The 13,398-nt window shown below is 30.7% G+C and overlaps 1 protein-coding gene across 1 annotated transcript; it reads right to left on the bottom strand.

Annotated features, from left to right (window-relative positions):
- Window positions 1-11,198: 11,198 nt before the first annotated feature.
- LOC115033361 lies at window positions 11,199-12,446 on the bottom strand. The gene is made up of 3 exons (XM_029485738.1): window positions 11,975-12,446; window positions 11,433-11,600; window positions 11,199-11,362 (listed from the first exon to the last, which is right to left on the bottom strand). Exons 1-3 carry the CDS (start codon window positions 12,109-12,111, stop codon window positions 11,206-11,208), a joined length of 462 nt encoding a protein of 153 aa, XP_029341598.1. The 5' UTR covers window positions 12,112-12,446; the 3' UTR covers window positions 11,199-11,205.
- Between the last annotated feature and the right edge of the window lie 952 nt (window positions 12,447-13,398).

Genomic DNA, 13,398 nt, shown 5'->3' with positions numbered 1-13,398 from the left:
TCCTATGTTGCGTAAACAAATTGAAAGAGCTCAGAGAGCTTCACGCCGATGTCTAAATTTTATGAAGTAAGTTTAATTACTAATGAATTACATTACATACCTACCTATTAAAAGTATAAAATGACTTACAAGTTCTTATTTCTAGCCATAATAATATTATGCCCATTGAAAATGGAATTGGAATTGGCTTAGGATGTAAAAAGTCTGAATCATTAATTAGCAATGATGAAAACACTGCTGACGAGAATCTCCAAGTGAATTCTGGATGTGAAATGTTGTGTTCCGAATATACAAGAATAATTTGTTCTACACCCACTCAATCACCAGATTTGTCATATTCAACTACAAATTCTTCTATATCAAAGAAAACAGAAGATAAGGAAATTCATAATGTGCACCAGTTAAATAATTCAATTCTTGAAAATGTTGATTTACTTATCTAAAATAAAACATCTATTATTCATTTATGAAACCAAATTTTAAAGAAATATTATAATTTTGACATGTAATGAATCAACATTTCTTCAACCCATACCCAAAAATGTGATGGCAGAGCTGAGCTCAGGTATAATATTATACTCTAATATTGGAATTTGTATTTAATGTGAAATATAAAGAAGTGGCACTTTTCATCAAATGTTTAGTCAAATAAACCTGTTATAGTAATAATCCAAGCTGAATCTGAGCATAAAATTTATGTTTTTTTTTCAAAAAAAGCTTTTCATTTTTAACTTCAATATACTTAAGTTGAGCTATTAAATCTGCACCATGACATGTACGTCCTTTGACTGGGCATTTTATTTCCAAAAGAAAATATTGGTTGTTAAGTAAAAAAAAACCATCGGGACTGAATCCTAACCATGGACATTTGACATTAGTTATGAAACCTAATTTAAGAACTTCTACATAATATTTTTTTTCAAAACAAATTCTGGCCTTAGGTTCATTTTCCTTTCCAAATTTTGTAGTAGAATTACCAGAAAAGTTTGACATCAAGCATTGCTTGACCTTTGACTCCCAATCAGGGCTTTTGTTATTCGAGTAAGTAAAAAAACTATAAGCAGTAGTACCTGTTATCCTAACTTTCCTTTCTTTTAACCATAAAAAACCAGTTTGTTGATATGTGTTAGAACACATTTGTTCAACTTTTTTACGATCAACATAGACATTTGCATAAAAAAAATCAATTTCATCTTGTGATTTACTATCAATCAACTTAAGGTACTCTTCATCATTGAATAGTACAGAACTATTTGTTTCTAAAATATAATTTAATAGGTCTTGCTCCGAAATGGTTAATTTTTTTTCATTTTGAATTTCTGGTATTTCATGTCGTCCAAATTTATGAATAGCAAATTCTGAATCAGGAAATCCTAATGAAATATACATATAATATATATATACTATATTTTTGTAGATTCTTATGTTTTAACTATTTTACACAAATTTACCTAGTGTTATATAATATACAAATTTAATAACAAATGTGAAGGCTAAGCCAATGAAACAATTGATCTGAGGCACTATTACTTATTTTTAAATTAATGTGAAATTAACAAATTAATTTTTCATTTTAAGAAGTAAGTTAAGTTAATTTATTTTGTTTTAAATTTTATTTTATTTCACTATTTCAGTCTATTTTGTTTTCATGTCGAGAAATATTTACCGTGAATTGCTTAAAGTTAAAAATGTGTATCATTTGAATAATTGAATCTAACTTATATGGAAATACTGTTATAAACTTTATACCTACTATAAAATATAAACACTATAGTCTATAATTTAGTTTTGGGTTGGAAAATTATTAAGTACTCTAGAGTTATATAAACAAATTAACTTTTTTTTTAACTTTTTGTTATTGGAGCATATTAACTTAACTTAACTGAGTTAAAAAAAAATCATTAACTTGCCCAGCCTTGCAGTGAAATACTTTACAACACTAGAGAGACCTCTAAAAATTATTTTTACCTAATAAAAACTCTTGTACAATTTTGTCTTTTAATTCATCAGGTATATCATCTGGTAGGGTTTTGCTGTACCTAGGCTTCATAGGTTGAACATGACAGAACTCTTCTAATGGAACAGCTTTATACATGTTTTTCGAAGCAGAACTATTTTTCCCCCATTGTTGAGGAAGACCAGTACAGCTCCTCAGCTCCAATTCATTTTCAGGTGTCCTATTTTAAAATTAAATACATAGGTATTAAAAAATAATAATATGAAAATAAATAATGAATCTTTTATGGGTTTCTAAAATCTAGTAGATAGGTACATACTTTTGCAGTTTTAACATTAAGCCCACAACATGTTTGCATTTCCCTGTTCCCGCTTTACATGAGCATTTCGTGGACAAAACATCTTTCGTATTTGAAACAATAACTTCAAGCTAGGACAAGTAGATAGGTAACAAAAATAAAATTTAAAAATAGTAAATAGTAATTACTAACTTTGTAAGAATCATAAATTATTAGATTTATGCTTTACCAAAATGTGATGGCATACATTTATAGTTTCTAGTAATATTACAAACAAAAATATCTGAAAAAATGTAGGTACTTACTTCGTGAGGTTTTCCATTTAGATCACTGGTTTGTAAACATAATCCTAAAATATTAATATATGACTCATTTCTACATTTCACACCCATTTCTAATATATGGTTGCATTTTACAATCTCAGAACCTTCTATAAAAGGTCTTTTAAAATCACCAATGTACTGAATGATGTTAGTTATTTCTATTACTGATTCAAACATTTTAACAAAATAGACAGACTAAAAGCAGACTAAAACAACTTTATTATGACTATTGACTGTTGACTAATGAAAAATATAACGTGTGTAATGTAATATAAATGTGCATACACAATATTCATAGTAAAAAAAACATTTTGCCTTTGGTCAGTGGACTGTAGACAGCACAGGCCTCGGCCGCCGGGCGACCATGTTCCCCGTTAGCATTATCACTAATATCGACTAGTGCGCACCTATATTTCCTTTCAATCGCGAATTAAATAAAAGTTAACACAGAAAAATTTTAACCCTGAACAATGTTGTTTTATTGGGTCGAGTAAAATTTGCATTCACATTTCACAAACCTGGCAAACGGTAATTTTTATAATACAATATATTTAACGCTTATGTAAATGATTTTTGTAAAATAATAAAATTTGATATTCAAAGTAATTTCCTATAATATTGCCGTATACTTTACTACGTTACAAACCGGTATAGGTGTTATCATCTCCTGTGTAATCTTAATGTATTGAGCTTATATAATATTATACTTGTATATTATTCTCGTTCAATGATTGTTGATTTGTATGATTGACCAGAAATATGTAAGGGCAAGTGTAGACCAAACACCAAAAGCTTCTCCTATATCGTATTTTGAAATGGCCATGTCTCAAAATTTGTTGAATTTAAATGAGAAATTTAAACGGAGAAGTTCTTAAAAAAAATAGTACCTATTTTAAGTTCTTGGTATTGATTATAGGTGTGACCATTTAAAAATCCAAGGTTGATACATGTTTATCATATAACAAAAAGTGTTAACATTTTAGAAATATTAATTTTTTGTATATTTCATTAAATTTCAACGTTTCCAAAAAAAAAAAAAGTTGAAACTTTTCGAAATAATAAGTGTCTTATGTTAAATGGATCACCCTGTAATGAAAAGCTCCTCTGGGCAGTCACAGATCAGTATTATGAATGATGTACATACAAATATCTAAAATAATTAAAGATACCTAAATGAACGCTATATCAGCCAAATACACAACATAATAATAATAATTCATATAATATGTACATAATTATGTCAAAAGTGATCAGATGCCCGTCGATGTCTGATCGTCGTTTTCATCAAAGTTCTTTCCGCGGATATCACCGGGGAAAACTTAGGCTGCCGCTGCACCATATTTGAGTAGAAATGCACGCAGTTGAATATAACAATAATTGCCAACGGTACATCTCTGTAGGCAGCAAAAACGAAATAGTGTGAGAACGGAATCTGACGGGCTGACGGTAGTGGAAACAATTGGTGGGAGGACGGTAATATACATAATATAATCAATCAACTAAAATAGTAAAATGTGATTGAAGGCAGAGATGTTAGAGACCGGAAGGTCGTGTGGTGGAGGTTTCGCACACTGACGCATATGCTTTTACCCGACAACATATAATTTAGATATTGGATTTATACACAAACGAATGACCTCGACTTACATTGAACGTTACAGAAACCCTCCAATTAAATTTAGGTTTAGTATTGAAACAATTTAAATTTAATTGAACGCAGATCAGGTAAGATGGGAACATTTTGAGAGATACAAAAAAATAGCAGTAGAGTATGAGTGTAACAACATGATAATATAAATAATAGAAATTGAATACAATGTCATCCAGAAATAGATAAGAACAGTTTACCATCATCCTAGTAGTTGATATTAGAGCTTCTGCTAGGGACGTGGGAGTGTCGGAATCTATTCTGATTTTTGCACCGGTTCCCAAACTGGTGACTTTTATCGGCAGAGTAAAATGACGTTGAACATTCCATTGTTGCACTGAGTTACGGGGTCTACAACAACTGAAGCATTTCTGGAGGTCCATTCCGATACCTCGTAAAGCGTGTAAAACTTCTGGATGCCTTTCTCCAGTACATCCAGTATCCATATTTTGGTGATCACGTCCAATCGGGTTATAAGAAAATGCATCAATGATGTTAGAATAGTATCGGAAGTTCATTGACCTGAAAAATTATCTGAACGGAAACCGGATCTGTCGTTTTGGGCGCGACTGATTTGATAACATTATATCGATACCTTATTATATCGACGACAGAACCAAATGCATGCTGGGCCGGAAATGGTACTATATTACCTACCCATATATTATTCAAACGCTACAACAACTCACCTGCTGATTATAAAATATAGTAAATAATAAATAGTAAGCTTAGGACGACGCGGTTTGTAGTACATGTGCAATGGCGGAAGTTACGCGTAGAACACACGAACCAATTAAAATTAAAAAAAAAAATAAATTCTACGGACGTGACTCGGTAAAAATATGTCAAAACAACGCTGGCGTCATTAACGTTAACCAGAGCGGTATATAAATATCGCCGCCCCGCACATAATAACACGTTGGTATATATATATATATATATATATATATAGGTAGGTATACATCTATACAACACGCGTCGCGCGTCGAGTGTTTAAGTTTGAAAATTTTTTTTGTGTCGGTTCCGATCGATGGAAATATTATGAATTTTCGCTTTGTTACTTCATCGAATTTGTTTACATTATGGTATACACGTGCATTGCGGCTGTGTGCAGTTAGTGCTTTTCAGAAATATTCACCGCAACACAGCGACAACCGATATACATAGATATGACATATATAATATAATATATATATTGTATTATGCAGTGCGTTTATTACATTCAAGTGTCAAATGTGGCAAGTTATAAGTCACGCTCGAGATAATAATAGGTATATACGAATAAATTGTGTATAACTCGCGTGTACGGTTCTCGCTCTGGTGAGTGAGTGTGTGGCGCATTAAAAGCATTGAAAACAAACCCGAACCATTCAAGTGCTAATGTACCGGGGGTAATAAAAATGCCGTTTTCGTATTTCATCGCCACCGCCGACCGTTTCCACAAAAGTTCATCGAATCGCAAACGAATCAGTTTCTATTAGCGAGCATTACGAAAATCGAATTTACTAGCAATCGTAAAAATAAAAAAAAATAAAAAAAAATAACCTTATCTATGAATGCGGTGGCCATTAAAGTTTTATAATATTCTGAAAGTTTTCGTCTGCGCTGCGTGTAACGCGCCGAGTTCGTTAACGCCAGACGGTTACGATTCTACGCAGGACGATGCGACAGTTATTTGTTATGCCCTAGCGCCGCAACAAAACTGCTGCAATATTACCAAAGTATCTATGGCTGCTATTTTTATGATCCTGTTAGTTGAACGGTCCACACCTTACACCATATTATCGTGTCGTGTATTATAAAAACCTCTATGGATTCGAGATCTCAGAACACCGTGCTCTGTGACTCACTATAATACACAGTACACACCGACATACCGTAATAAATTATTAATAGGTACCGAAAAATAACATTTATAATCCATATTCATTATCTCATAATTACAACATAGTCAAATTCTTGACGATTGTCGCCCCAGAACAGCCAGTGACGAACGTATGATTAATAACAATAATTTCGGTAATATTTTTAATAATAATATAATATTATTATAAACACGTGTAATTTATAATCTCTTGATATACCTAAGTGTGTAATAAATAAATAATCTTTGTTCCAAAATGATTTAATTTCGTATCATTTCGTCGTAATGCGAAAAAAACCAGGGCATGCCCGGGCCTACCAGAACTACCCGCTGGGCACGCCACTGCTACTGGCTACTATTAACTATTAAGAGGACGTCGTACCCGCATGTGTTGTCTCCATCTTACGAACGTACGACATAGCAAATTTGCATTTGCTAGTTTAAATAGGGTGCTAAAATCAAAAATGACAGCACCCTATTGAAACTAGTGAATGAAAATTTGCTATAACGTACGTGTGCAAGACGGAGACAACACATGCGGGTGCGACGTCCTCTTAAGACATATTTTATTTAGTTTATTTTAATTAGTTGGGGGAATCTTGTTCAAACCGTTCCGTCCAAAATGAATTGCTTCGTGAATTAGTACTGTTATTAAAGGTCTATAACCATATCTATATGATGATATTTATTATTATCGTATTTAAATGTCACGTCTTTGATAAATGTTGGTTTTCTTAAATGTAAATACTATATAATGATGAAATAAAATCCATATTATCTATCTTATCATTGTAATTATAAAAATTATATTATCATACTAATGTTGGGTGGCATTAACAATCACATTTTTTGAATCAATAGTGAGCAAATTGTCCCTAAACATGATTTAGTGACAAAATACATTTAAATGAACCATTAAATCAATTAATGTAACTCAGAATTATTATCCATATTTATAATTATAATTGGTATTTAGTTTAATGAAGCAATTAATCATCAATAGAATGCTTTATAAAAACCCATATCGTGTTAGCATTTATAATAGCAAGTCTAAAATATTAAAGTATGTAGGCACAACTAATTTTTATAAGAAATCGTCGAAGTTACTAAAATTTGCAAATTACTTTGTTGGTAGATACTTAGGTAGTTCGTATAAATGTATTCAATTTTCAATTTTTATAGTTAAAAATGGGATGAAAATCTAATATGATGTTTCTCATAAGTAACTCATACTGTACCAAAAAAATATAAAAAGTTAAAATTTGGACACGAAAATTTTTCTATTTACCTATATTATTTAAGATTTGAAATGTAAATATAAGATTCCCCATAAGTTTCCTATACCTTTTACAAAAAAAAAAAATTTAACGGAAAGTCAAATTAATTTTTTTGAGCGTTGGGAGTTAAAATGTTTTTAACATTGGATATTTGGCCCTATGTCAAGCGTTATTTTATGTCACCACACTTACTCATTGTATCCAAAGTATAGATTGTAAATATTTAAATAATTAAAAGAAAAAAACATTGTATATTCGAGTAACGAATTATTATCGAATTTTTTCTTATTTTGTTGCAATCAAAAAACAAATGAGCATAACGAATATATTTTAAAAAGTAATTCTTATATTTTATGAATGTTTAAGCATTGTTCAAACACTGTAGTATGTGCGATTAACATCTCAGTGAATATTGGACTTAGATTTATAGATAATTGTACATTTGTATCTATTCACTAACACACATAATAGAAATAGAAGTATTTTTAATAAATAGAAAATAATATAATTTAAAATGAACGCACTAAATGAAAGTGTATGGCATATATTTATATTTCTTACTTTTAAAAGTTGATATTTTTAATTAGCATAAAATAAAATTACATAACAGGTTTATTTGACTAAACATTTGATGAAAAGTGCCACTTCTTTATATTTCACATTAAATAAAAATTCCAATATTAGAGTATAATATTATACCTGAGCTCAGCTCTGCCATCACATTTTTGGGTATGGGTTGAAGAAATGTTGATTCATTACGGACGCATGTAAAAGCCCGGAAAATAATTGTACGGACCTGTACGGAATCTGTTCTTGATAAATTGTATATGGATCTATGTGTTCTTCTGCGGCTTTTTTGAAATTTTCTTTAATGTTTTACATTCAGTTTTAATTGGAGAGTGCTCTTTTAATACACAAGGGTTATCTTTTATGTGTTCATTGTTTACAACAATAGTTCTAAAAGTCACGCCACATTTTTGGAACATATCCAATAATATACTTCGGTGTTATCTCGTTTTCACGTATTTTGTTTATTTTACATAAACTCATAATTATTGACATTCCACATAACTTTATTGTGTATTGTCGCAACACATTTTTTTAAACAAGACATTTCGACAGTCGACTAACAAACACTATTAGGTACACAGCTTAATACACTGTTTCTCGCACACTGATTAACGGATACCAATATTGGTGTCGATATCAAATGAACCGCATATAGGTACAAGGTACAATGATCAATGCACAAATGTTCCGATACGAATAAAATGTAATTTCGATTATCTGATATCGTTGGAGTCATTGGAATGATGACTACACATTTCTATATTTATTATACGGTTTATTATGTATTTAAATTTATATTTATTATGCTGGTTTATCAGGTGATCATAAAAGTATACCTATCAATAAATTATTAGGTGCATTATATCTGGGAATACGATATTCGTATACTCGTACCTACTTATGTTCAAATAGGAAAATATAACATTCATACATAATACTATTCGAACATAAGTCCATTCGAATAGATTGGTTCGAACGCTCTTCAATTGAAAACAAATCATTCGAACACTCGACTAGTTCTCTTAAGTGTTGTATGTATTTGTCATTTGTGATTTTATGTTCTTTCGGCTAGGCTTGTTCTTGTGTGCTTATTTTTCTACCCACTAGTTGACGTAGATTCGGTTGAATGGTAATTGAATTAGGGTACCTATGTGTTTTTGTAAGGCGAGAGAAGTAAAATTTAGTTTTTAAGTTGATATTTTTGATTTTCGATGATTTACTTATTTTAACCGGATGTAAAACCGGATGCTGGCTATGTGATTAGTCTAGAATGTGTAGTTGTTATATTAACCTTGTTATTGTAGACGATTACGTCATGAAGTGGCAGGGGCGGATTGGCGAATTTTTTCGGCCCGGGAAATATAGATCAAACCGGCCCTGCACCGCAAATATAACCCCCCCCCCACACCAAAAAAAATTGGTCATAATTTTACTCAAATTACAAAATTTATTTAGTTTCACCACTAAATTAGTAAAATATATAAAATAGGTACCTATAATTAAATGCTATTGTAACAGTTTCGCCGTTTTGGGTTAGTCTGCAGATAAGATTAACCTATTCAGACTGTTCTTGAACTTGAAGTTTAATCTTATTATATTTTATGTTCTGTCGGAGCGATGAATTTATTGAATTTACAAATAGGTGTTTTTTTTTTTAATTAAAATTTTTATTTTTGTGTTTGTCATTACCTTTTAGGACAATAAAAATACTTGGATTTTCTTAAACTAGATTCTCTTTTCTGATAGGAAAGTTAATCTAGTTGGTACTTTGGAGGGGGGGGGCTAAAAGTAAAAATTTCCCAGTAGTTATCAAAAGCGCAGTGAAAACAAAAGAAAAATTAAGGAAAAACGGAAACTTTTACGCAAAATCTGTTTTCGAGAAAATCGATTTTGGTTTTTGGTGCCAATCTAAAACAAATTACCATAAGAACATTATTTACAAATTTTGACTGAATGTTTATATTATGGCATTTTCTATACACCATAACATTTTTTAAAATGTTGACTCATTTTTAGCTGTTTAAGGCACATTTTCAGTTTCCATTTTTTTTTTAGTTTTTTTTTCTATAAATATCAATAACATTTTATTTATTGGTTAAATAAAAGCTTAAAAATTTAATAGTAGGCTCCTAGTAGGTATATTGTTTCAAAGGCAGATAAAAAAAAATTAAAAATCCATTTTGATTGATTCAGATTGGAAATCTAAAACAAGGTTCCACGTAAATAGGTCCCATTAACAGTTTTTTCTTTTTTTCTCGTATACCTTTTCAGAGCCACCCTTCTTTCGTTTTTCATCACCTTCACACATCATTTGAATTGCACAGTTCAATTGAATTTATACACTAAACACACGTCTGTAAGTATTGTAACTGACTTGGTAACTCGTTTGTGTAAAAAAAGTTCAAAATCAAAATACACATAAATAATGATAAGTTATTTAATAAAAATAAAAATTAATTATATTGGCCAATAATGAATTAATAGGTATAAAAATATTTGAATTCAATCAAAATATTCTATCATAATAATATATTTTTTAAGGGGTTAGAAGAAGATGTTGCTGGTGACCAAGAACGAAGTATTAATATTGAGGAAAACATAGATGTGACTTTAATAAACACGGATGATAATTATAGCACACCAGGAAATGTTAAAGGAAATGGTAATAAACGTAAACGCATTGAAGTAATCGAAAGCCGTATGGAAGATGCTTACAAAATGATGAAGACTGTGTATGACAAACCAAAAAAATATGTATGTGGTATTTACGGGGAACTCATTGGCGAAAAATTAAGACAATTTGATGAATGTACACGTGATTGGCTTATGCATGAGATAGACGGTTTAATTTTACGTACCAAATTTCAAAATCAACTACCTCCATCATCAGCGTCTTCTCAACATTTACAACCCGATTACCACGTAGGAAATTTCCAGGGACATGTTTCTACTCCTTCATATTCTACTTATAATAGCTATCCTGTAGTGGTACCTTCAACATCATCATACCATTCTCAAACCCCTAATGATATGAATTAACACTGTTCTTTTTTTTTTTTAAACTTAAGCGTAGAAGGCACTTTTATAATTTATTTTATTTAATTAATAGCGGAGACTATTTAATACTTATGTCAAGTAATAATGTATTTTATTATTTATATTTATAATCAAAAAATATATATATTTAATATATTAAAAGGTAAATTTTAATTTTATTAAATTCTTAAATATTTGTACAATGCATTATTCCACAGAATATATTTGAAGCTTATGTTCTTACCTTAATTTCTTCCTTTAGTATTTGTATTAAGGCGCTACAAACATCGTATACACATCTCGACACTGTTTGGATTGAGAATTTAAATAAATATGACAAACTACTGAAACTATCGCCGGATGCCAGAAATCTAAGTGAAACTGCCAATCTTTATAAAATATATATAACAATATTACAATTAAGATATAGAGTAAAATAAATAAATAAAAACTGCTAACCTTTCCTGTACAGGGATCGCTTCTCTCATATTGGTATTTGATTTTCGGATCATTGGACCAATTTTGCATAGTAAAAATTCAAAATCTGTAGCTGACATTCGGCAAAAATTCTCAAATTTACCAGATGGTTCACGCCTCAAGTCTTCGATTAGATTTGTCGCGTTGTACCTTTATAACATGTAAACAATAAACATATAGTAATAATCTGCATGTAATACTTATTCTTACCTATATATATAAATCAACGTAATATAATATCTATGTATTTGTTGTATGTAGCCATGTAGGTACCAATAGGTAACATAATTAGTGCATATGCATATATGCAATATATTGCTAAATATATAATGTTTAAATGGAGAATGTATTGAGTATGATTAGGTACTCGCATTTGATTAAAAATAATAAAATATAGCTTAAATATTAACTATAAGTACCTACATAATTAAAAATATGAATAATAAATACTTTTAAATATCTTAAACATTTTGTACGTAATATCTAAAAATATCTACGTACATAAAATATTATATTAATCTTACCTATTGCGGCTTTTATTTAAAGATGACATCCACCACCTTCTTTTTTTTGGACTTTTTGTAGTTTTTTTCAAATTTAAGTATTCACCACACATAACGATAAATGACGCACAAGCCAATACTTTATCATCGTCACCCATGGTGTGTTATAAGATTATTTATCTTTTTCGGATTTATAAACTATTTTCTACACGACCACGAGGACAAACAGTAGGTACTAAACTGCTAAAAACTAATTTATAAATCCAAATTATATATTAAATACCTCCCCCACCGACAATACTTGTGATAACTAGTTAAGCTTAACCAGCTGTGGGAACAGTTTACTTGGCTACTTGCACAAGTACGCGAGTATTGGCCTACTTGACAAATATGCCAGTCGTCGGAACACTATATTTGTAAAACACTCGCCATGGCGAGTATTCGTGTACTTGGCAAGTACACCAGTCGTGGGAAGCCGGCTTAAGAACGAGTTGTAGTTATAGTTAGTTACTGCCATAGATAATAAAATAATGGGTGCTGGAATGTAGATGAGAGACAACCAGTTTTTATATGGTGTTTCTCGCTCTAGCAAGGAGTGTTATCATTATTTTATTATGAGACCCCTTGTAACGTTCACGCACGTGTGATAAGATAGTATGGCCTATCCATTCTTTTATTATCTATGGTTACTGCTGCCGCGCTTCATCGCAACTACCTTCGACCATATAAACTAATAGACGCGGCATACGGCAAATATATTGACGCCAACATCGTATACTGTGTGACGTCACGTTCGGGCAATACCATCGACTGACTATCATAGTTAGGGTTGACGGTATTGAAATTTGAAACCGGTATCGCGGTATTAGATTCGGTACCGGTATGAAACGATATACCGTAATACCGGTATATACCGAAAAACCGTAATACCGAAAAACCGTAATACCGGAAAACCGTAATACCAGAAAACCGTAATACCGAAAAACCGTAATACCGAAAACCGTGGTACCGGAAAACTGAAAAATACTGAAATGATATGCTGAGGGAGTAAACAATTTTTAAAAAACATTATATTACAATATACCTAATATGTTATATTATTATATTTATTTTATTATTTAATTATATAGAGAGTATGACAAAGAAACTACCTTATTTAAAAAAAATAATAACACACAGTGTCACAGTGTAGGGGATGTCTTTTTTAATTTTTTTTTTTTAAAATCATATTTTTAAGGTGATGAAAATAATAAGGGTATTTCTTTTTGTAATAAGACAAGATAGATAAAGGAGTACCTTCCCCTCTCAGGCTTTTTTTAAATTGATTTCACCAACACATCAATAAAAAATGTATGTTATATCAGGGTCTGTAAAAGGCAAAAAAAGCACACTCTGAAAGGGATTTCCAAAAAGCTGAGCACACCACTAAATACAAGAACTGTCTC

The sequence above is a fragment of the Acyrthosiphon pisum genome, chromosome X, assembly GCF_005508785.2.
Source record: "Acyrthosiphon pisum isolate AL4f chromosome X, pea_aphid_22Mar2018_4r6ur, whole genome shotgun sequence".
Taxonomy (NCBI): Eukaryota; Metazoa; Arthropoda; class Insecta; order Hemiptera; family Aphididae; genus Acyrthosiphon; species Acyrthosiphon pisum.
Note: the sequence above shows the minus strand (reverse complement) of the source record. Positions and strands in the feature narration are given on the sequence as shown.